The 23,594-nt window shown below is 43.7% G+C and overlaps 1 protein-coding gene across 1 annotated transcript; it reads right to left on the reverse strand.

Moving 5' to 3' along the window:
* Positions 1-121: 121 nt before the first annotated feature.
* LOC115175979 (prolyl endopeptidase) lies at positions 122-22,252 on the reverse strand. The gene is made up of 15 exons (XM_029735688.1): positions 22,002-22,252; positions 21,011-21,085; positions 20,763-20,896; positions 20,187-20,317; positions 19,736-19,945; positions 11,769-11,890; positions 11,417-11,522; positions 10,632-10,823; positions 3,639-3,836; positions 3,207-3,310; positions 2,982-3,118; positions 2,574-2,668; positions 2,017-2,148; positions 595-751; positions 122-428 (listed from the first exon to the last, which is right to left on the reverse strand). The coding sequence occupies exons 1-15, from the start codon at positions 22,041-22,043 to the stop codon at positions 134-136; spliced, it is 2,130 nt and encodes a 709-aa protein (XP_029591548.1). The 5' UTR covers positions 22,044-22,252; the 3' UTR covers positions 122-133.
* Positions 22,253-23,594: the final 1,342 nt, after the last annotated feature.

Consider the following 23,594-nt stretch of genomic DNA (forward strand, 5'->3'; position numbering starts at 1 on the left):
TCTCCTAACCTCCTCTGTTTCTGCTAATCTCTCCTGCTACTCCTCTTTTTCTCACTTTTCCCTCCCCTTTTCTCCTCCCCCTTCGACCTCTCCCCCCTCCCTCCCTCCCTCCCTCCCTCCCTCCCTCCCTCTCTCACTCTCTCCAGCTCAGCCCCAGTGTCTGGGCGATGAAGGAGAAGATGTGTGTATCCTCCAGGATGGCCTTAGCAGTAGGCTTGCCCGCTCCATGGCCACTGCGGGTGTCCACCCTGACCATGAGAGGCTGGCGCTGCCCGGGGCTGCTGCCCACACCATGCTGCAGTGTGGCACAGTACTTCAGGGTGTGGAGGGGCACCACCCGGTCGTCATGGTCGGCAGTCAGTAGGAGCACGGCAGGGTAGGCAGCGCCAGCGTAAGGGCTAGGGGGGAGGTTGTGAAGAGGGGAGTACCTGAGGGTGAGAGGGGAGAGGAGGGAGGGAGAATGTATTTATTGTACAAATTACGAAGTGCATGTGCAGAGCTAGAACGCGGCGTCCAATGCAGTTATGGTCATGTTCAGTATGTGATGTGTTTAATGTGTGTGTGTGTGTGTGTGTTTGAGTTTGCCAGACTTACTTGATGAGCCATTTGAACTGCTCAGGGTGGTCTGCGCAGCCGTAGTCAGTGGTCCAGGCGTGGCCAATGGTGAACTTGTGGAACTTGAGCATGTCCATCACCCCAACTTCAGCCACAGCACAGCCGAACAGGTCCGGACGTTGGTTCACACATGCCGCTGGGTGTGTGTGAGTGAAAGAGTTAAATCTGACACACCGGTGTCCAAACCAGGAAGTGGCAGCAGTGTTGTTTGGCAACGCATATCCATGTGTATTGCTTATGGTCTAGATTCCAAGCTGGCTGCGCTAATGTTGTTATTTTGTAGAACGCACTTGTTGATACTAGCCAGATAACTACCTAGCAAGATGACAAAGAACACATTTAATTCACTCTCCATAATCCCATACTGCCAACCCATAGCAAAAATGTTTAGCATATTTGCTAGCTAGCACAACATTACTAGATAGCTAGCTAAGGACACTGCACTAACTCGGCAGCTAACACAGGAAGCTGTTTCATGAAAACGAACTAACCCATTGTGATTTAATTATAACGTTAATAATAGCTACAGTGGTTAGCTAGCTTGGAGGAAGTATTTAGTGTTGTGTGCATTGCGTCTGTGCACATAGCTAGCTACCATCCCATAGCCTACGTTGCATATGAAGTGTGACTGGCTCATCCGTGGAGACAATGCCCTCTTTTTTTCCTTTTTTTTGTTGGCTTCCCCACGTGGGGGTTCGTGCTCTCTGACTGGCTCAAAGTCACGTTGTTGTCCACTAACAAGAATTTAATTGATAGGTGTGTTGCTACTGCTCTTACAACAAAAAAAAGATTGCAGTTTTAAATGTGCAGTGAAAGTGCAGTAACTGCAATCAACTGTTATTTTGGATGCAGTATTTGCAACATACTGCAATCTTTTTTTTGAATAAGGGTGGGTGGGCACACAGCAGGTTCTGATTTGTTCTAGCATGTAAAGGAACGGGCTCCCACTGTGATAAGTACCTATCGGCAGTGAGATTCTCAGTGTGTTGTGAGAGAGAGAGAGGCCTGTCTTACACTTGTTACACGCATAATTATACTTCTTAAAACATACCCAACTCACTCTTTGACCGTCACACACACTACAGCAACATCCAATCTTTCCTAAATGGCCAATTAAAATAGGGAAGAACACTTTAGTTGGGTTTGTACAATGCCATATGGTTGGCAGTCTTTCTAAATCATGTAGCTTACTACTGTTTAATGTGCTGTGTAATCACTGAATTAATTGAAGCTAAGTAGCTAACTACTATTGGATGGATTTTAAATTAACAATCATACTGAAGATATAAAAAAATGAAAATAGATAATACAGTAATGACTGATTGAACTAGGAGACAATTTAGAAAGATGGTCTTTAAACACACACACACACACACACTTCCCCATCCCCCCTCTCCATACCCACGAGCAGTCCCCCATTGGAGGCTCCGTTGATGGCTATGCGGCTGGCTGTGGTGTAGTTCTCTTGGATCAGATACTCTGCTGCACACTGGAAGTCATCAAAGCAATTCATCTTGTTCCCCAGGGTACCACCTAGACAGACACAGCAATTCATCTCAACAGGATACAGCCATAGTCTATAGATATTATTATTATTATTATTATAATAATATTAATAATATATGCCATTTAGCAGACATTTTTAACCAAAGCATGCAAGCCATGCATACATTTTACGTGCAGGTGGTCCCGGGAATCGAACCCACTATCCTGGCGTTGCAACTGCCAAAGCGGTGCCATGCTCTACCAACTGGGCTACAGAGATAGACTGGGGCTGGATCTCAATAGTCATAACTACAGTAGTTTCCTGCTCATCTTATTTGCCCCACCCGAGGATGAAAGGTGAAGGCAAAATAGTGAAAAGCTGTGCTCGTAAAATAGACTCGCGAATCACAGCCCATAGTTTTATATTAAATCAGTCTATTTCTATGTGTCTTTATGCGGTGAAGATACAGTACCTTTGTGCCAGGTCTGTCCGTACTCCCCTCCTCCTCTGATGTTGGCTACAGCCAGGATTCCCCCCAGGTGTCTGACAAACAGCAGGTATGGAACACTGACACACATACAGACACAGAGTGAGACACAGAGTGAGACACAGAGTGAGACACAGAGTCAGACACAGAGTCAGACACAGAGTCAGACACAGAGTCAGACACAGAGTGAGACACAGAGTGAGACACAGAGTGAGACACAGAGTGAGACACACAGTGAGACACACAGTGAGACACAGAGAGAGAGAGTGGACAGGTGTCACTCAAATCACACCGACACAGAATACAGGTCATTTGGATGAATTATACTTATGAATTCCTGGAGAGGAAAGATGCATAACGTTCCACTGGAGATTCATGCATTGTGATACTAACTTGTAGTATGGTTGGATGGAGTTCTCAAAACCTCCGTATCCATACAGGAAGACAGGGTGTGATCCGTCCTTCTTTAGACCCCGGGCGTGCACCAGAAACATGGGGATTTTAGTTCCATCCTTACTGGGGTAAAACACCTGAAACACACAACAATGTTGTCATACTGAGATTGTCGAGATACTATAAGTTGTTACCGTGCACAGACGCAATCTGCTGTTGTCATACCTGGTTGGTCTCATAGTCCTCCTGTTGAATACCCTTCACCTCCACCTGTCTGAACACTGTGGGTTCTGGAGACACCTTGCTCAGGTCACAGTGGTAGATCACACCTGGGAGGGACACCACACATAGGGGTTTGAGGTCATGAGGAGGTCAAAGGTTAGAGATGAAGAGAAAGTTGGCAGAGAGGGTACTCAACAGTAGTATTCAAAGTTAGTCTTCTTTGTGTTGAATGTTAGCTGTCACTCCTTAGTGAGGATATTAAACCTAATGAATCATAATTAGGTGAAAACACAAAAAAGGAGGCATAAACACTTCAGGTTATGCTAATGAACATCAGCCTCGTTCATAGGTTATAGTCCCAATAAATGACATATCCTTTTCATATATCTAACACCACAAAATAAGTTGGGTATCCCCTGCGAGACAGTACAGTACCTGGCGTGGTGAAGGAGGTGAACTTGTAGAAGAAGTCGGAGTGTTTCTTCTTACAGCTGAGGCCCACCACAGTGCCCACGTCCAGAGGCAGATCTCTAACCAGACCACCAGTGGACAGCTCATACAACTGCAGGATGTCCTTCACGTCATGGACATAGTTGACCACCAGGTGGTGCTGGTTCACACAGGCCACAGAGCCTATAGGAACACAGAGAAAATGCTCACAATGTAGGCTAATTGGTTTCTTTATGAGCATATCAGCAGGTCATTTATTTCTGTTTAAAACTTGAAGCATTATAAGAAAAGCATAATGCACCAACAACCTGACATATACACTGAGTGTACAAAACATTAGGAACACCTTCCTAATTTTGAGTTGCACCCCCCTTTGTCCTCAGAACAGCCTCGATTCGTCGGGGCATGGACTCTACGAGGTGTCGAAAGTGTTCCACAGGGATGCTGGCCCATGTTGACTCCAATGCTTCCCACAGTTGTGTCAAGTTGGCTGGTAGTGGATCTCTACTCTGAATAGCCTGTTCCGTCTCGTCCCACAGATGCTCAATTGGATTGAGATCTGGTGACTGGGCAAGCCACCGCAGTAAGCTGAATTTACTGTCATGTTCTTGGAACCATTCCTGGATAATCCTAGCCTTGTGGCATGAAGCATTATCCTGCTGAACAAAATGTATTCACTGCTGCCATGAAGGGATGCACCTGATTGGCAATGATGTTCAGATATCCTATGGCATTCAAACGTTGCTCCAATTTTATCAAGGGAACCAATGTGTGCTATGAAAACACACCCTACACCATCACACCACCAGCCTGCAATGTTGACACGCAGCATGATGGATGCATGTACTAGTGGTTTTCTCCATACCCTAGTCCTCCCATCAGCGTGAAACAACATGAACCGGGATTCAGCAGACCAAGCAATGTTTTTCCAATTTTCCAGTGTCGAGTGTTTTTGTTCCTTAGCCCACAACAGCCGCAGTTTCTTGTTTTTTGCTGAAATAAGTGGAACTCTGTAAGGTCATCGGCTGCCATACCCCATTTGTGTTAATGTACGACGAGTTGTGCATTCTTTTATGGGTCTTTGGATACCAATGTTGTACTGGACTGTCACTTGACTAACAGTAGCCCATCTGTTACGCTGCTCAATTAGTTTATCATGTATGCTCATTTTTCAACGTTAAAGTACACTGCTGTTTTTCTATTGTCCAACAGATGGCAGTCTGCTTCTGTACAGCATGGAACACAGACTGTTTACTCCTTTCACTTCAAATGGACTTTGTCTAAGATACAGTGACTACACTGGACATTCTAGTAGAGGTCGAACGATTAATCGTCATGGCCGATTAATTAGGGCCGATTTCAAGTTTTCATAACAATCGGTAATTGGCCTTTTTGACGCCGATTATGGCCAATTACATTGCAATCCATGAGGAAACTGCGTGGCAGGCTGACCACCTGTTACGCGAGTGCAGCAAGGAGCCAAGGTAAGTTGCTAGCTAGCATTAAACTTATCTTATAAAAATCAATCAATCTTCACATAATCTACTAGTTAACGACACATGGTTGATGATATTACTAAGTTAACTAGCTTGTCCTACGTTGCATATAATCAATGCGGTGCCTGTTAATTTATCATCGAATCACAGCCTACTTCAACTTCGCCAAAAGGGTGATGATTTAACCTTGTTGCACAAATGTACCTAACCATAAACATCAATGCCTTTCTTAAAATCAATACAGAGAAATATATTTCTTTAAACCTACATATTTAGTTAAAATAAATGCATGTTAGCAGGCAACATTAACTAGGGAAATTGTGTCACTTCTCTTGTGTTCAGTGCAAGCAGAGTCAGGGTATATGCAACTGTTTGGGCCGCCTGGCTCGTTGCGAACTGTGTTTCTTCCTAACAAAGACCGTAATTAATTTGCCAGAATTTTACATAACTATGACATAACATTGAAGGTTGTGCAATGTAACAGCAATATTTAGACTTGGGGTTGCCACCCGTTTGACAAAAGACGGAATGGTTCCATATTTCACTGAAAGAATAAACGTTTTGTTTTCGAAATTATAATTTCCGGATTTGACCATATTAATGACCAAAAACTCTTGAGCGTGCCGTCCTTGGCCAGCTCTCTTGCTATCTCTCTCAGAATGACCTTCTTGATCCAAATCAGTTGGGTTTCAAGACTGGTCATTCAACTGAGACTGCTCTTCTCTGTGACACGGAGGCTCTCCGCACTGCTAAAGCTAACTCTCTCTCCTCTGCTCTCATCCTTCTAGACCTATCTGCTGCCTTTGATACTGTGAACCATCAGATCCTCCTCTCCACCCTCTCCGAGTTGGGCATCTCCGGCGCGGCTCACTCTTGGATTGCGTCCTACCTGACAGGTCGCACCTACCAGGTGGCGTGGCGAGAATCTGTCTCCGCACCACGTGCTCTCACCACTGGTGTCCCCCAGGGCTCAGTTCTAGGCCCTCTCCTATTCTCGCTGTACACCAAGTCACTTGGCTCTATCATATACTCACATGGTCTCTCCTATCATTGCTACGCAGACGACACACAATTAATCTTCTCCTTTCCCCCTTCTGATAACCAGGTGGCGAATCGCATCTCTGCATGTCTGGCAGACAAATTAGTGTGGATGACGGATCACCACCTCAAGCTGAACCTCGGCAAGACGGAGCTGCTCTTCCTCCCGGGGAAGGACTGCCCGTTCCATGATCTCGCCATCTCCATTGTGTCCTCCTCCCAGAGTGCTAAGAGCCTTGGCGTGACCCTGGACAACACCCTGTCGTTCTCCGCTAACATCAAGGCGGTGACCCGATCCTGTAGGTTCATGCTCTACAACATTCGCAGAGTACGACCCTGCCTTACACAGGAAGAGGCGCAGGTCCTAATCCAGGCACTTGTCATCTCCCGTCTGGATTACTGCAACTCGCTGTTGGCTGGGCTCCCTGCCTGTGCCATTAAACCCATACAACTCATCCAGAATGCCGCAGCCCCTCTGGTGTTCAACCTTCCCAAGTTCTCTCACGTCACCCCGCTCCTCCGCACACTCCACTGGCTTCCAGTTGAAGCTCGCATCTGCTACAAGACCATGGTGCTTGCCTACGGAGCTGTGAGGGGAACGGCACCTCCGTACCTTCAGGCTCTAATCAGTCCCTCCACCCAAACAAGGGCACTGCGTTCATCCACCTCTGGCCTGCTGGCCCCCCTACCTCTGCGGAAGCACAGTTCCCGCTCAGCCCAGTCAAAACTGTTCGCTGCTCTGGGACCCCAATGGTGGAACAAGCTCCCTCACGACGCCAGGACAGCGGAGTCAATCACCACCTTCCGGAGACACCTGAAACCCCACCTCTTTAAGGAATACCTGGGATAGGATAAAGTAATCCTTCTAACCCCCCCACCCCCCAAAAAAAGAGAAAAAAAGAGATAGATGTACTATTGTAAAGTGGCTGTTCCACTGGATATCATAAGGTGAATGCACCAATTTGTAAGTCGCTCTGGATAAGAGTGTCTGCTAAATGACGTAAATGTAATGTAAATGCAAAGGCTTGTATTTCTGTGTGTTTATTACATGGATATTCAGCTAGCGGGATATACGCTGCACCAGAAAGATAGAACAGCACACTCCAGTAAGACGAGGGGGGGTAGTCTGTGCATATTTGTAAACAACAGCTGGTGCACGAAATCTAAGGACGTCTCTAGATTTTGCTCGCCTGAAGTAGAGTATCTTGTGATAAATTGCAGACCACACTACTTGCCTAGAGAGTTTTCAGCTATACTTTTCGTGGCTGTTTATTTACCACCACAGACAGATGCTGGCACTAAGACCGCACTCAGCTGTATAAGGAAATAAGCAAACAGGAAACCGCTCAACCAGAGGCGGCGTTCCTGGTGGCCAGAGACTTTAATGCAGGGAAAACTTAAATCAGTTCTACACAATTTCTATCAACATGTTAAGTGTGCAACCAGAGAAAAAAAAATTGTAGATCACCTGTACTCCAGACACAGAGACGCGTACAAAGCTCTCCCTCGCCCTCCATTTGGTAAACCCGACCACAATTCTATCCTCCTGATTCCTGCGTACAAGCAAAAATTAAAGCAAGAAGCACCAATGACTCGGTCTATATAAGAGTGGTCAGATGAAGCAGATGCTAAACTACAGGACTGTTTTGCTAGCACAGACTGGAACATGTTCCGGGATTCTTCCGATGGCATTGAGGAGTACACCCCATCAGTCACTGGCTTTATCAATAAGTGCATCGAGGATGACATCCCCACAGTGACTATACGTACATACCCCAACCAGAAGCCATGGATTCCAGGCAACATTCGCACTGAGCTAAAGGGTAGAGCTGCCGCTTTCAAGGTGCAGGACTTTAACCCGGAAGCTTATAAGAAATCCTGCTACGCCCTCCGACGAACCATCAAACAGGCAAAGCGTCAATACAGAGCTAAGATTGAATCATTCTACACCGGCTCCGACGCTCGCCTTACGTGGCAGGGCTTGCAAAACTATTACAGACTACAAAGGGAAGCACAGCCGCGAGCTGCCCAGTGATACGAGCCTACCAGATGAGGTAAATCCCTTCTATGCTCGCTTTGAGGCAAGCAACACTGAGGCATGCATGAGAGCATCAGCTGTTCCGGACGACTGTGCTCGCCTTAGCTGATGTGAGTAAGACCTTTAAACAGGTCAACATTCACAAGGCTGCAGGGCCAGACGGATTACCAGGATGTGTGCTCCGGGCATGTGCTGACCAACTTGCAGGTGTCTTCACTGACATTTTCAACATGTCCCTGATTGAGTCTGTAATACCAACATGTTTCAAGCAGACCACCATAGTCCCTGTGCCCAAGAACACGAAGGCAACCTGCCTAAATGACTACAGACCCGTAGCACTCATGTCTGTAGCCATGAAGTGTTTTAAAAGGCTGGTAAGGGCTCACATCAACACCATTATCCCAGAAAACCTAGACCCACTCCAATTTGCATACCGCCCAAACAGATCCACAGATGATGCAATCTCTATTGCACTCCACACTGCCCTTTCCCACCTGGACAAAAGGAACACCTATGTGAGAATGCTATTCATTGACTACAGCTCAGCGTTCAACACCATAGTACACTCAAAGCTCATCACTAAGCTAAGGATCCTGGGACTAAACACCTCCCTCTGCAACTGGATCCTAGACTTCCTGACGGGCCGCCCCCAGGTGGTGTGGGTAGGTAGCAACACATCTGCCACGCTGATCCTCAACACTGGAGCCCCCCAGGGGTGTGTGCTCAGTCCCCTCTTGTACTCCCTGTTCACCCATGACTGCATGGCCAGGCACGACTCCAACGCCATCATTAAGTTTGCAGACAACACAACAGTGGTAGACCTGATCACCAACAATGACGAGACAGCCTACAGGGAGGTCAGAGACCTGGCTGGGTGGTGCCAGAATAACAACCTATCCCTCAACGTAACCAAGACTAACCAGTCTTGGTTTCTCAAATTTCTGGTCACAACTTGTAGACTTGTTTACGTGCTGCTGTGCGTTTTGTTGCTAACCTTACTTTGCTACCTGACAACTTTACGGTTTTTACTTTTTAATTACCGTTTATATTTTTTGTTTTCCCCTCGCTCAACTTTTTTTCATTCAACTTTTTCACTCCGGACGCTTTATCTGGACGTGGTTTGCTTTGCGAGAATTGCTTTGCGACATTTTTTGCAGTATTACTTTAGTGTCTTGTTGCAAACAGGATGCATGTTTTGGAATATTTTTATTCTGTACAGGCTTCCTTCTTTTCCCTCTGTCAATAAGGTTAGTATTGTGGAGTAGCTACAATGTCGTTGATCCACCCTCAGTTTTCTCCTATCACTGCCATTAAACTCTGTAACTGTCACCATTAGCCTCATAGTGAAATCCCTGAACGGTTTCCTTCCTCTCCAGCAACTAAGTTTGGAAGGACGCCTGTATCTTTGTAGTGACTGGGTGTATTGATACACTATCCAAAGTGTAAGTAATAACTTCACCATGCTCAAAAGGATATTCAATGTCTGCTTTTTATTTTTACCCATCTACCAATAGGTGCCATTATTTGGGAGGCATTGGAAAACCTTTGTGGTTGAATCTGTGTTTGAAATCCACTGCTCGACTGAGGGACCTTACAGATAATTGTACATGTGGGGTACAGAGATGAGGTAGTAATTCAAAAATTATGTTAAACACTATTATTGCACACAGAGTGAGCCATGGAACTTATTACGTGACGTGTTAAGCCAATTTTTACTCCTGAACCTATTTTGGCTTTCCATAACAAAGGGGTTGAATACTTATTGACTCAAGACATTTCAGCTTTTCATGTTTAATTAATTCTAAAAACATAATTCCACTTTGACATTATGGGATATTGTGTGTTAGCCAGTTACAATAAAAAAATCATCCATTTTAAATTCAGGCTGTAACAACAAAATGTGGGACAAAATCAAGGGGTGTGAATACTTTCTGAAGGCACTGAACAATGGTGAAACATTGGTTGATGCAATGCAACACCTGCACATCTAGTTAGCCAGGAACTCGACCGAGGGCTGACCTAGTACCTTGCTACATCACAAACCTCTTGCAGGTGTGTTTTGTTCTAAAACGTGATACATGAGACAAAGTTCCCTTACTTCCCTTACATTTTATTTTAAATTCATGATATGACGAAGGTCGGTTAACCAAGACGAGAAGTTACCACTCACTGTGGTTGATAGACTGAAGCATGAATATGTCAATTTAAAAAGTTAAACCTAACCACATGGTATATATTTAATCCAGTAGTCTCCATCCCTGATTCTGGATATTCAGAATCAGGGATATTCACCATCAGGATTAGGTATTAGGTCATATCAGTTGTTTTAGTAGTGGGCTGGAACAAAATCCTGCACACCCTGTAGCTCTTGAGAACGGAGGGAGGGTTTGAGACAAGTTCTCTTACCCAGGACGTCCTTGTCATGCTGGGGTAGGAGGGTCCTCCAGTGGTCCTTGTCTGGTTTCTCCAGGTCAATGTTGATCAGGCAGTAACGAGGGGTGTCCAGGTTGGTGCGGAAGGTGAACACACTGCCCTCGTTGGTGATGTAGGAGTACTGCGCCTCAAAGTTAGCCACCAGCTTCACCCAGGGCAGCAGGCCTATAGGTACAGACGCAGTCAAATACTGAACAAAAATATAAACGCAACAGGTTAATTGTTGGTCCCATGTTTCATGAGCTGAAATAAAAGAGCCCAGAAATGCTCCATACACACAAAAAGCTTATTTCTTTAAAATATTGGCCACAAATTAGTTTACATCCCTGTTACTGAGCATTCTATTGGGGATGGGGTAGTGCTGAGGAGTATTTCTGTCTGCAATAAAGCCCTTTTGATTGGCTGGGCCTGGCTCCCCTGTGGGTAGGCCTGGCTCCCAAGTGGTGGGCCTATGCCCTTCCAAGCCCACTCATGGCTGCGCCCTGCACAATGTGGTTAGAGATAAATGACCAGTAAACTAGAATCACTTGCTTCCAACCACATTCATTTACATTTTGAATCATTTCGTCCAGGCCATTTGAAAAACCAAAATGTCAGCTTTTCTTGGTCCTGTGCAGTTGTAAACCAAATACCAAAAGTTGTTTAATTTGCAACATACTTTAGAAGAAAAAGTGAATCATGCAAGGGAGAGAAAATATTTGACCGCATCTGTACAGGACAATAAGAACAAGGTCTGATTTAAGAAGGTAGGGACAGACCTGTGATGCCATTGGGCAGCTTCTGCAGGTCACAGTACCACAGCTGGTTGACTGGCTCACAGCCCTCTGTGATGTCCAGCACTGCATACCTGCCGTCATCTGACACCTAGAGAGAGAGAGCGAGGGAGCGAGAGAGAGCAATGCGAGTCTTAACTTACAAACTGAGATCAAATGATAGAAAGAGAAGACGGATCCGGGATTGAGAAAGAGAGGCAAACAAGGTGGAGGAGAGAGACAAAAGTGAGGGAGATGGGACATAAAGAGAGAGTGATAGCAGTAGATTGACATGGAGAATGTGGTGTACAACAGGTAGGAAATGGAATGAAAAAAGCATTTGCTCTTCTAAGCCCACCGTTACTCCACTGTGCCATTTTGGATTGTCAGGGAACTCAGCCACCAGGATGTCCTCTGATTGGTTGGTGCCAATCACATGGTAGTAGAGTTTCTGGTTGAGGTTGGATGTGGTCTCTGTGCCTGTGTGGAGCAATGCAGAAAGCTGATTGGGTAACAGCACCTTTAGCGGAGTTGCATCAACCGGATGCATGCGGTTTTCAGGGATACAGCCAATTCAACCTAGCTTCCTTTTCCGCTGAAAACTGGATGTGGGAACTAGGGCTGTGGTGGTCATGTACTTTTGTCAGCCGGCGATTGACCGTAATTAGCATAAACACGTTTAGCATCTCCTTGCTTCCTAACATAGCCCACAGGCCACTGGTGCAGATCTTTGGAACATCTACATTTAAATAAGTATAATAAATCAATTGAATAGTCCCGTACCCCTTCAAACATTCAACTTCCAGTGGCATAACCCCTCTAGTACCAGGGTCAGCGCACTCTCAAATGTTGTTTTTTGCCATCATTGTAAACCTGCCACACACACTATACGATACATTTATTAAACATAAGAATGACAGTGAGTTTTTGTCACAACCCGGCTCGTGGGAAGTGACAAAGAGCACTTATAGGACCAGGTCACAAATAATAATATAATAATAATCAATAGTTTTGCTCTTTATTTAACCATCTTACATATAAAACATTATTTGTTCATCGAAAATTGTGAATAACTAACCACAGGTTTATGAGACGGGTGTGCTTGAAAGGACGCACACAACTCTGCAATGTTGGGTTGTATTGGAGAGCGTCTCAGTCTTAAATCATTTTCTACACAATCTGTGCCTGTATTTAGTTTTCATGCTAGTGAGGGCAGAGAATCCACTCTCACATAGGTACGTGGTTGCAAAGGGCATCAGTGTCTTAACAGCGCGATTTGCCAAGGCAGGATACTCTGAGCGCAGCCCAATCCAGAAATCTGGCAGTGGCTTCTGATTAAATAAAATGTTCACAGACCGCTTGTTGCAATTTGGATGAGGCTCTCTTGCTCAGATATCGGTAAGCGGACTGGAGGCAGGGCATGAAAGGGATAACGAATCCAGTTGTTTGTGTCATCCATTTCGGGAAAGTACCTGCGTAATTGTGCACCCAACTCACTGAGGTGCTTCGCTATATCACATTTGACATTGTCCGTAAGCTTGAGTTTATTTGCACACACAAAAAATCATACAATGATGGAAAGACCTGTCTGTTGTCCTTGTTAATACAGACAGAGAAGAGCTCCAACTTCTTAATCATTGCCTCAATTTTGTCCCTCACATTGAATATAGTTGCGGAGTCCCTGTAATCCTAGATTCAGATCATTCAGGCAAGAAAAAAATATCACCCAGATAGGCCAGTCGTGTGAGAAACTCGTCATCATTCAAGCGGTCAGACAAGTGAAAATGATGGTTAAAAAAACTTTAAGCTCGTCTCTCAATTAAAAAAAAAGTGTCAATATTTTGCCCCTTGATAACCAGCGCAATTCTGAATATTGTAAAAGCGTTACATGGTCGCTGCCCATATCATTGCATAGTGCAGAAAATACACAAAAGTTCAGGGGCCTTGTTTAACAAAGCTAACCATTTTCACTGTAGTGTCCAAAATGTCTTTCAAGCTGTCAAGCATTCCCTTGGCAGCAAGAGCCTCTCTGTGGATGCTGCAGTGTACCCAAGTGGCGTTGGGAGCAACTGCTTGCATGTGCGTTACCACTCCACTATGTCTCCCTGTCATGGCTTTTGCGCCATCAGTACAGATACCAACACATCTTGACCACCAAAGTCCATTTGATGTCACAAAGCTGTCCAATACTTAAAAAATATTCTCTCCTGTTGTCCTGGTTTCCAGTGGTTTGCAGAAGAGGATGTCTTCCTTAATTGACCCCCCATAAACATAACGGACATATACCAGGAGCTGTGCCAGGCCCGCCACGTCTGTTGACTCATCCAGCTGTAACGCATAGAATTCACTGGCTTGTATGCGAAGCAGTAATTGTTTCAAAACATCTCTTGCCGTGTCACTGATGCTTCGTGAAACAGTGCTGTTTGATTAAGGCATTGTCTGTATAGTTTTTTGGCCCTTTTCCCCCAGCATTGTCCCAGTCATATCCACGGCTGCAGGAAGAATTAAGTCCTCTACAATAGTATGGGACTTGCCTGTCCTAGCCACTCAGTAGCTCACTATATAAGACGCTTCTAGACCCTTCTTATTAATGGTAGCTGTTGCTTTATAGATGTCTTACTACTTGAAAGTCATCTTAATTCTCGCTCGAAAAACTCCTGTGGCTTATTTTTCAAATTGGCATGTCTTGTTTCTAAATGTCTGCACAAGAGTGAAGGCTTCTTCGAGTTGTGAGATAGTAACTTTGCACATATAACGCACTGTGGCTGAGGAAAGGCACTACTCCCAATATAAGTGAACCCCAAATAAATGTAGTTCTCATCATATTTGCGCCTCTTCAATGGTCCAACGTCCCTATCTGTTGTTCGATGCTTTTCCGGGTAAGGGGAAGTAGCTCTTCGGCTGCATCAGATTCACAACTGTCAGTGTCCATACTAGCTGGGCTAACAACAAATGTAGAAATACTGATGCTAGCATTGGGATGTGCTTGTGGAAGCAGAACAACTTGTGTCGTCGACAGGTGCAGGTGTTGTACTGCTGGTAGTAGCAGTACTACCAGTAGAGCTGGTATATGTCTCTATGGACGCGGGCCTTACTTTTTTTTAACCATTTATCAATTTTTTAGCAAACGGAATGAGCAACAGCTACGTTTGGCTACATATGGACTGTTAGTGGAATTCCCGCAAGAGAGTAACGGTTAATGTGATTGGATGTTAATTATATGATATGAAGAAAATGTAGTCTATTTCAGAAGAACACTCTAAGTTGTCCTTATGTTAGGCCCTGATATGGCTTATGCCATATGGCTGTGGGCTACACTAGTTCATTTGGCATACAAGATTTGCTTCGAATTCCGTGGCATTATTTTATAGTATGAAGAATACAATTGAATATAGCTTAATAAAATAGACAGGATATTTTCCCCAAATGATTTCAAAGGAAGTGTGCACATGCTGCTATTCCGTGTTGAGCGTTTAAGAACGAAACTGGTCCTCCTATATGCTTGATTTAGAGTTATTTATGTAACTTTCGTTGTGGTACAAACGTTGGGATATGTGTTTTGATGTTTAATTAATTCTAAGGCTGCATGATGGGACTCTAATGATGATTTCAAAAAAGTCGCAAGCTGTACACACTCTATCAGTCTCTCATTCACACTTTGACAAGCACTTGATAATATTCTCACCAGGCCTCTAATTTCCCAGCGGCATCCCTCTTGTGTGACCATAATGCCCCCCTAAAAAATCCATACCTTTTGTGGACAAAGTAGCCGTTGTGCCCTTGGGCTGAATATAATAGGCTAATTATAATTCCCTTCTCCTGGCTGCCGTGCTCTGAAGCACCTCTCACTCACATGGCCCTGTCAGATGTAGATCCCAAATTAATACAACCACCCACATAAAAAAAAACTTTTAAAAGCAATGAGGTTGATCGTTTAGCTTAAAATGTTGATAAACAAGTAGGTAATTTTTTCACATTATAAGCTCAGCAATGCGCACACGGCAGGCAGTAGGCTATAAGCTCAAATGTTCCAAAATGCAATCAATTAGCGGGAAAACACTATTCTCGAAAGTGACGGCAAAATGCGATTATGAATGTAAAGGTACATTTCTTCCCCAAACTTGAAACTTTTGCACAGCCTATGTATGCCAGTTAGGCTCTACACCGGTTATAAAGCGGATTAATGTGCTTAATTTTAAGAAGTTATTTGGTCACTTTAGTTGTGATACAAACCTTATCAAAACCTATAGGCCTATGGGCTAGGATACATAAGGTGTGTGTTCGGATTTTTCGTTATTTAGCCCTTCTAAAAGGCTCACCAGGAAGCACACAATGTCATGACTCGTGTTTTGTCCTTAATTTTATTTTAAATCAAATGACCACAGGTCATAAACCTGAAATACAACAAACAAATAATGACAATATATTATTCAGATATATTATATAATATATTATTCAAGTAATATAATAATAATGTAAATAATGAAAATCAAATAAGCCTGCAACACCATCAAAGATGTGGCAAATCTGGCTTAAAACAGCACCGACTACATCACCCAGAATGCCCAGCGCCAGAGGAGCATGCGCACAGTGACTCTGCCGTCACAGGTTGTTATGGACGCTGTCACAGGACACAGAACCCATGCCACCACATGCTTCGTCCAAAGGATTTACACACGCACAAACGCAACATAATGCGGTACTCCACCATGGATCACCGAACCAAACCACCAGAAACCAGCAGAGTGCTCCGAACAATTAGCACAATGCAAATGGCTGATAATAATAGCCTAATGCTATATAGCATCTGGGTCGCTGAGCTACAAGTTACTCCCGGCCAACTAACACCGACACAGTGAGGTAAACGTGTGTGTATATATCTTTTTTTTTCTTTTCCTGAGTGAGCTAGAAGTCTCAACAGTGTGCGACTATGATTTGAAAAAGTTGCGCTGTTTCTTGCCTTAATGCACAAGCTGTGCATCATTCACAAGTGATAATACATCATTCACAAGTGATAGGCTAATATTGTCACCCATCAGACTATTTATCATTTAATGTTATCTTTACATATACTAAATAATGTGTGATATTAGTTTTGATTTAGAATGGACCATGGCATGGGAAAAAAAAGACATGGTTAATTTTCATGCCAGCCATGTTGCGGAACATGAGCTCATGAAATGTTCAATTACATTTGCATTAATGTCAGAGAGATAAGAACAGGCCTGGGGCAACTCCAGTCCTCGGGGCCTGATTGGTGTCACACCTTTGCCCCAGCTAACACACCTGACTCCAATAATCAACTAACCATGATCTTCAGTTAAAATGCAATTAGTTTAAATCAGCTGTGTTTGCTAGGGATAGGGGGAAAAGTGTGACACCAATCAGGCCCCCGAGGACTGGAATTGCCCAGGCCTGGATTAGAGGGACAATAGTGCTGAGTACCAGGCAGTAAGGAAGTTTGGTAGGCTACTAATGACAATCAACAGCATCAGAGCTTGGAGAAGCCTAATTACCATGACTAAACAGTCACATGGCATTTAACTGCCATCATGACTCGTGACTGCCAGTGTGGCGGTAATACGGTCACTTTAACAGCGCTAGTGGGAACTCCGCTCAGGCATTTATTTTACGCCTGCTACGTTGGGTTAAGGAAACACTGATCATGGGTGATTGTTGATTGGTGGAAACACACAGAGAGATATTTGGTAACAGATTTATTTTACGTTCTAGGCATGGGGGAGAAAATGTGTTACGAGACATCATTTAGAAGATTGTCTACACTTCCTCTTTCTCGTTTTCGATTCTCCCAGTCGGTATTAAATACAACGTTTTGGCCCCGCCCGCCTGTGGGGAAACCCCAATGGCTCACAGCAAAAACGTGACAGTCAATTACAAAACTACATGTAAGTAAAGTACAACCTGTCTAAAGATGACTTTTCAACATTGCATGCTCCCAAGAGTTCTCAACATAGAAAAACATAATAGTGTACGGCTTCCCTCATGCCCCTTTTCACAATGGCGCTAACTAACGTTCGCCACATCAGTGAGTGCTATCTAGCTACCAACCAGAACATTAATCTAGCGAAGACCAACAACACAAATAAACGGAAGCTACAAGTAGTGAGTGGAGTTAAACAGACTATACTAAACGAATAACTGTAAATGTCTTATCTGTGATTTAAAGGTTTTCTACACACATGCAGTGCCTTCAGAAAGTATTCAGACCCCTTGACTTTTTCCACATTTTGTTACATTACAGCCTTATTCTAAAATTGATTCAATTGTTTTTTTCCCTCATCAGTCTACACACAATACCTCATAATGAAAAAGATAACTGTTTTTATCAATTTTAACAACCAAAAAAGAAAATATATATATATTACATTTGCATAAGGATTCAGACCCTTTACTCAGTACTTTGTTGAAGCACCTTTAACAGCCGTTACTGCCTTGAGTCTTCTTGGGTATGATGCTACAAGCTTGGCACACCTGTATTTGGGGAGTTTCTCCCATTCTTCTCTGCAGATCCTCTCAAGTTCTGTCAGGTTGGATGGGGAGCGTCACTGCACAGCTATTTCCAGGTGTCTCCAGAGATGTTTGATCGGGTTCAAGTCCGAACACTGGCTGGACCACTCAAGGACATTCAGACTTGTTCCGAAGCCACTCCTGCATTGTCTTGGCTGTGTGCTTAGGGTTGTTGTTCTGATGGAAGGTGAACCTTTGCCCCAGTCTGAGGTCCTGAGTGCTCTGGAGCATGTTTTCATCAAGGATCTCACTGTACATTGCTCTGTTGATCTTTGCCTCGATCCTGACTAGTCTCCCAGTCGCTGAAAAACATCCCACAGCTTGATGCTACCACCACCATGCTTCACCATAAGGATGGTGCCAGATTTCCTCCAGACGGTGCCTTTTGGCAAACTCATAGTGGGCTGTCATGTGCATTTTACTGAGGAGTGGCTTCCATCTGGTCACTCTGCCATAACGGCCTAATCCCATCTCCACAGAGAAACTCCAGAGCTCTGTCAGAGTGACCATCGGGTTCTTGGTCACCTCCCTGACCATGGCCCTTCTTGCCCGATTGCTCAGTTTGGCCGGGGCAGCCAGCTCAAGGAAGAGTTTTAGTGGTTTCAAATTTATTCAATTTTAAGAATGATGGAGGCCACTGTGTTCTTGGGGACCTTCAATGCTGCAGAAATGTTTTGGTACCCTTCCCCAGATCTGTGCCTCGACACAATCCTGTCTCGGAGCTCTACGGACAATTCCTTCGACCTCATGGCTTGGTTTTTGCTCTGACATGCACTGTCAACTGTGGGACCTTATATAGACAGGTGTGTGCCTTTCCAAATAATGTCCAATCAATTGAATTTACCACAGGTGGACTCCAATCAAGTTGTAGAAACATCTCAAGGGGCGGCAGGTAGCTGAGTGGTTAGAGCGTTGGGCCAGTAACCAAAAGGCTGCTAGATCGAATCCCCGAAGTGACAAGGTAAAAATCTGTCGTTCTGCCCCTGAACAAAGCAGTTAACCCACTGTTCCTAGGCCGTCATTGTAAATAAGACTTTGTTCTTAACTGACTGTCCTAGTTAAATTAAAAAAAAGGTTGATCAATGGAAACAGGATGCACCTGAGCTCAATTTCAAGTCTCATAGCAAAGGTTCTGAATACTTATGTAAATAAGGTATTTCTGTTTTTTGTTTTTAATACATTTGCAAAATTTTCCAAAAACCTGTTTTTTGCTTTGTCATTATGATTGATGAGAGAAAAAAAACGATTTAATCAATTTTAGAATAAGGCTGTAACGTAACAAAATGTGGAAAAGGTCAAGCGGTCGGAATGCTTTCCAAAGGCACTGTACATTAGCTACATATAGCCTACTTGGACACAGGGTTCCCCACAATTTCCGACTCTCCCATACCGAATAGCCTGAAGCCACAGGGCTCTTCTCGCAGGCTCTATTTCCCTATGTGGGAGTATTGCGAACCGTAGGTTGGGATTTTTGACCTGGTTACATGTACATTGAACAACACGGCAGCTTTTCGGCATGTTTTGATATGTCTGTATACCACAAAATCAACTACCAATTAGTTTTTTTACAATGACGGTCAATGGGAAATAATGTTTGTTTTTCCCAATTTGTGAGAGTGGTTGAGGGGAATTCCTTCTTATGACACGAATACCGACTGAATACTGAGTATTTCTGCCCTCCACCCACGTGCAGGTATGTGTGTGTGTTTTTCAATGTGTCTGTGCACTTGAACACTATTTTGTGCTGTATACAGTAGATAACGTATACACATGTTTGTGTGCCTGTGTGTGTCTCACCATCAGCCTTGCCGTCCTGCCGGGGGTAGCAGTTATAAAACACCCCGCGGGCATCGTGGGTCCAGGCCAGGCAGCTGAACTTCACCCTGTCCAGGACATCAGGCAGCTTCATGAGGTCATCAGCCTTCAGGAAGTGCACCGTCACCCAGTCGGAGCCGCTGGAGCTCAGTCCGTACGCAAAGTACTCGCACTCCTCCGATAGGCGCCCCACTGGAAGGAGAGAGGAAGGGGAAGACGAGAGAGGCAAGGATAGAGGAAGAGAGGGAAAATAGATATTACAATATTTGTGATATTCAAGTGTATAATGTAGTCCTATCATTAATAATAACTAATAACAACGAAATAATGTACATGGCTTGACAAGAAGGGGGGGGGGGGAGTTGTGAGGGCTCAGGTTGAGACAGACAAAGTTACAGTGTGTTTGTGTGTATTACAGTAACCAGGAGCTCACTCTTCAAAGCTACAGTCCCATCCTCAGACAGTGTGTTTGGGTCAAAGAAGACTGTGGCCAGTCCATCCAGAGAGTCCTGCACATAGAGTGCATCCTGGTTCTGCAGGCCCTGGTTATGGAAGTAGAAATACCTACAGAGGAAACCAGCACACAGTAACACTGGTTACATCATGGAGAGCATCAGACCCAGACATGTACTCTTTATACAGTGTATAACAACCAGTGGAATAACCTGTATGTGACATATGTCATTACCTATAATAATAATGGCAGTACGTACCTGCAGTTATTAAGTAGTTACCTCTTTTGCCCTCAATTTTGTGAATTTTCTTGGGAAACAGAAACAACAGTATGCAGGCTTTTGCTCCAGCCCAGCACTAAACCTGTTGATTCAGCTCATCAACTGATTCCTAACCTGTTCTTGTAAGGGCAGCTGTATTTTAGTTAATATGTTTCCCCTCTTGCAGGGGCAGCTGTAGTTTAGTTCCTAACCTATTTCCTTGCATGTAGGGGCAGCTGTATTTTAGTTCCTACCTGTTTCCTCACTAAAAGGGGCAGCTGTATTTTAGTTCCTACCTGTTTCCTCTCTTGTAGGGGCAGCTGTATTTGGGGTAGTCGTAGAGCTCAGTTAGCCGCTGGTGAAACTGAGGCCTGACCGCACACTGCTCCAGGAATGGCATGGTCAGCTTATTCTGCTCCTCCACAAAGGCCTGGGCAAACACATGCATACGCACGTACACACACACACACATCAGAGTTCAGGAACAGGTTAGAACTATGTTGCAATTCATCCCTTGTTATTGTGTATTTTCCATCACAATCACCTTTGTTTCGTCACTGTCAGGATCTTCCAACCAGGCATAAGGGTCATATATCTTAACCCCATGGTAGTCATCCACCTTCAGGATTAAAAACAACACTTAAGTATTACAATACACACTAAAAAACACACTCACTCTGGATAAGAGCGTCTGCTAAATGCTAAATGACTCACATTGCACACAATGTTTGAAAAGGATGAGTTACTACCGGACCTGTCCAGTTGACAGCAGAGTTCCATAGAATTTCAGTAAATCATCTTATATTACATTTAATGGGGTATGGTGTGGCAATGGATTCCAGTTAAAAAGGTTACATGTAATAACACAACTGACTGATTTATGGCCTATAGCATTGTGTACATAGTGTACAATTAACGCAACAGTTCCTCAGAACTACAGGCCTTTGTTAGAATCTGCAGCGGGAACAGTATCTCACAGGTTATTGTATTACCTTGAAGCTAGAATCCTTAGTTACTACATTAAAAAAGTATATTTTATATATATATATATATATATATATATATATATAAAACATAGTTAAAACTCATATTTATATACCCATTGATTCTTGAAGAATATAACTTATGAGCTTAGTCAACTGTGGTACCCCATCAAAACCCCAAATACAAGATTATTTTACTCCAATGTTAGTAAACAATGTCAATATAAACAAACACTGTATAGCCTCAAAACATAGTTAAAACAATATTTTTTTGTTATGGATGGTCAGTCTGCATCCATACCGGTCTATTAATTATAGTGGTTACATTTCTCCAGACCCATCCCTCCGCTTTTTACCAAAAAACACACCGTATTGTTTCAATTAAGGATTCTAGCTTTAATCGTATGACCTTTCTGCTGCACACATTGAAGGCCTGCTCTTTTTTGCTCTCTCATCCTGCAATCTCTTCCTACTTGTGCGCGGAAGCCTACCACTTTAAGAATGGGCGAGAGAGGTTGGAAGTTGAAAGCGCTGTTGGAATTTGACACCGACCTTACTCTCATCTCTCCGAGCTGCCGGGTACTTAAATGCCATGGCAGAGTGTTTAAATGTGTTCTTATGTCTCTTCAAAGCCGTCCACGTCTGTTTTACTTTCTTTGTTTGTCTGCCCGTAACACTACTCCACACGCTGCATGACTCAGTGACAGGACGCCCGAAGTGAAAGTGAAATCATGTTCCCCTCTCGTGTATGACGGTTTGACTAGTTAGCACAGCCACAAAGTCAAAATTGTCTCTTAATGTAAAAAAGAAAAAAAAATCATGAAAACAAACATTTGCTTTTTGGTCTTAATTTAAGTTTAGGCATAAGGTTAGCACTGTGGTTTGGATCAGGGTTAGGTTTAAAATTGGATTTTAAGAAGATAATTTGTAGAAATAGGCGGGGTTTATGACGTTGTGGCTGTGTTAACTAGCGACTACTAGTGACTACATGGGCAAAGATTTGTAGAGATTTGTTATAACTAATGCCGCGTTCAAGTGCTAGTCAGAACTAGGAAACTTAGAAATATCCTACTTGTAAATCGGTTGAACGCGGCACGTGTATAACTACAACCATTTAGCAAATGTCAGAGTTTCCTAGTTCCAAACGCAGCATAAGTCATTGTTTTATCTGCGACATGGATCTGTCTTGCTGAGGTCTGCCCTGCTCCCAACAGGATGTGATGTCATCGCCATTCAGGCAGGTCAGGGCAAAGCACTGTCAATGAATACGGTGCTCTTATTTATTAAAAAGTTGTTGCTATGTTTTGGGGCGATGCCATCACCTTTTCTTTTTCTTTGGACTACATGACTTTACCCAGATGAGCACACCATTTCATAAATGCCTTTTAGTAGCGCAGCCCTGGCATATCAACTCTACTGGAAATCTACGTCATAGTCTCATTTTCTCTCTGTGTATTTGTTTATTTCTTTGTCTGAAGTGTGGGGGTATTTTAAGTGCAGAAAAAACTACACCCAGTTTTGAGTAGTAACGTTGAAAGGCAGATAAATGGAAGAGGAAAACAAGGGAAGATTTGAGATGGGCGTCTTGTGTCTGAGTGTGTATGAACAGTAGGTTGACGCTTATTGTCATGACTCTTGTCCTGGAGGCAGAACTGAACAATTTCCCCTTAGATAGGCCAGCTCTAAAGTCAAAATTGGCTATATTGTAATTTAAGGTTAGGGTTAGGCATTAGGTTTAGCAGTGTGTTTAAGGTTGGGGTTAAGGTTAGAGTTAGGTTTAAAATCAGATGTTATGCTTGTGGCTGTGCCAGCAAGTGACCACTACACAGCTGCCTCCAGAACAAGATTCATGACGAAAGACGCTGAACAGGGAGGTTTTGTTTGGAGTTAGTGGATGAGTGTAATATACAGTTGAAGTCGGAAGTTTACATACACCTCAGCTAAATACATTTAAACTCTGTTTTTCCACAATTCCTGACATTTAATCCTAGTAAAAAATCCCTGTCTTAGGTCAGTTAGGATCCCCGCTTTATTTTAAGAATGTGAAATGTCAGAATAATAGTAGAGAGAATGATTTATTTCAGCTTTTATTTCTTTCATCACATTCCAAGTGGGTCAGAAGTTTACATACACTCAATTAGTATT

The sequence above is a fragment of the Salmo trutta genome, chromosome 36, assembly GCF_901001165.1.
Source record: "Salmo trutta chromosome 36, fSalTru1.1, whole genome shotgun sequence".
NCBI lineage: Eukaryota > Metazoa > Chordata > Actinopteri > Salmoniformes > Salmonidae > Salmo > Salmo trutta.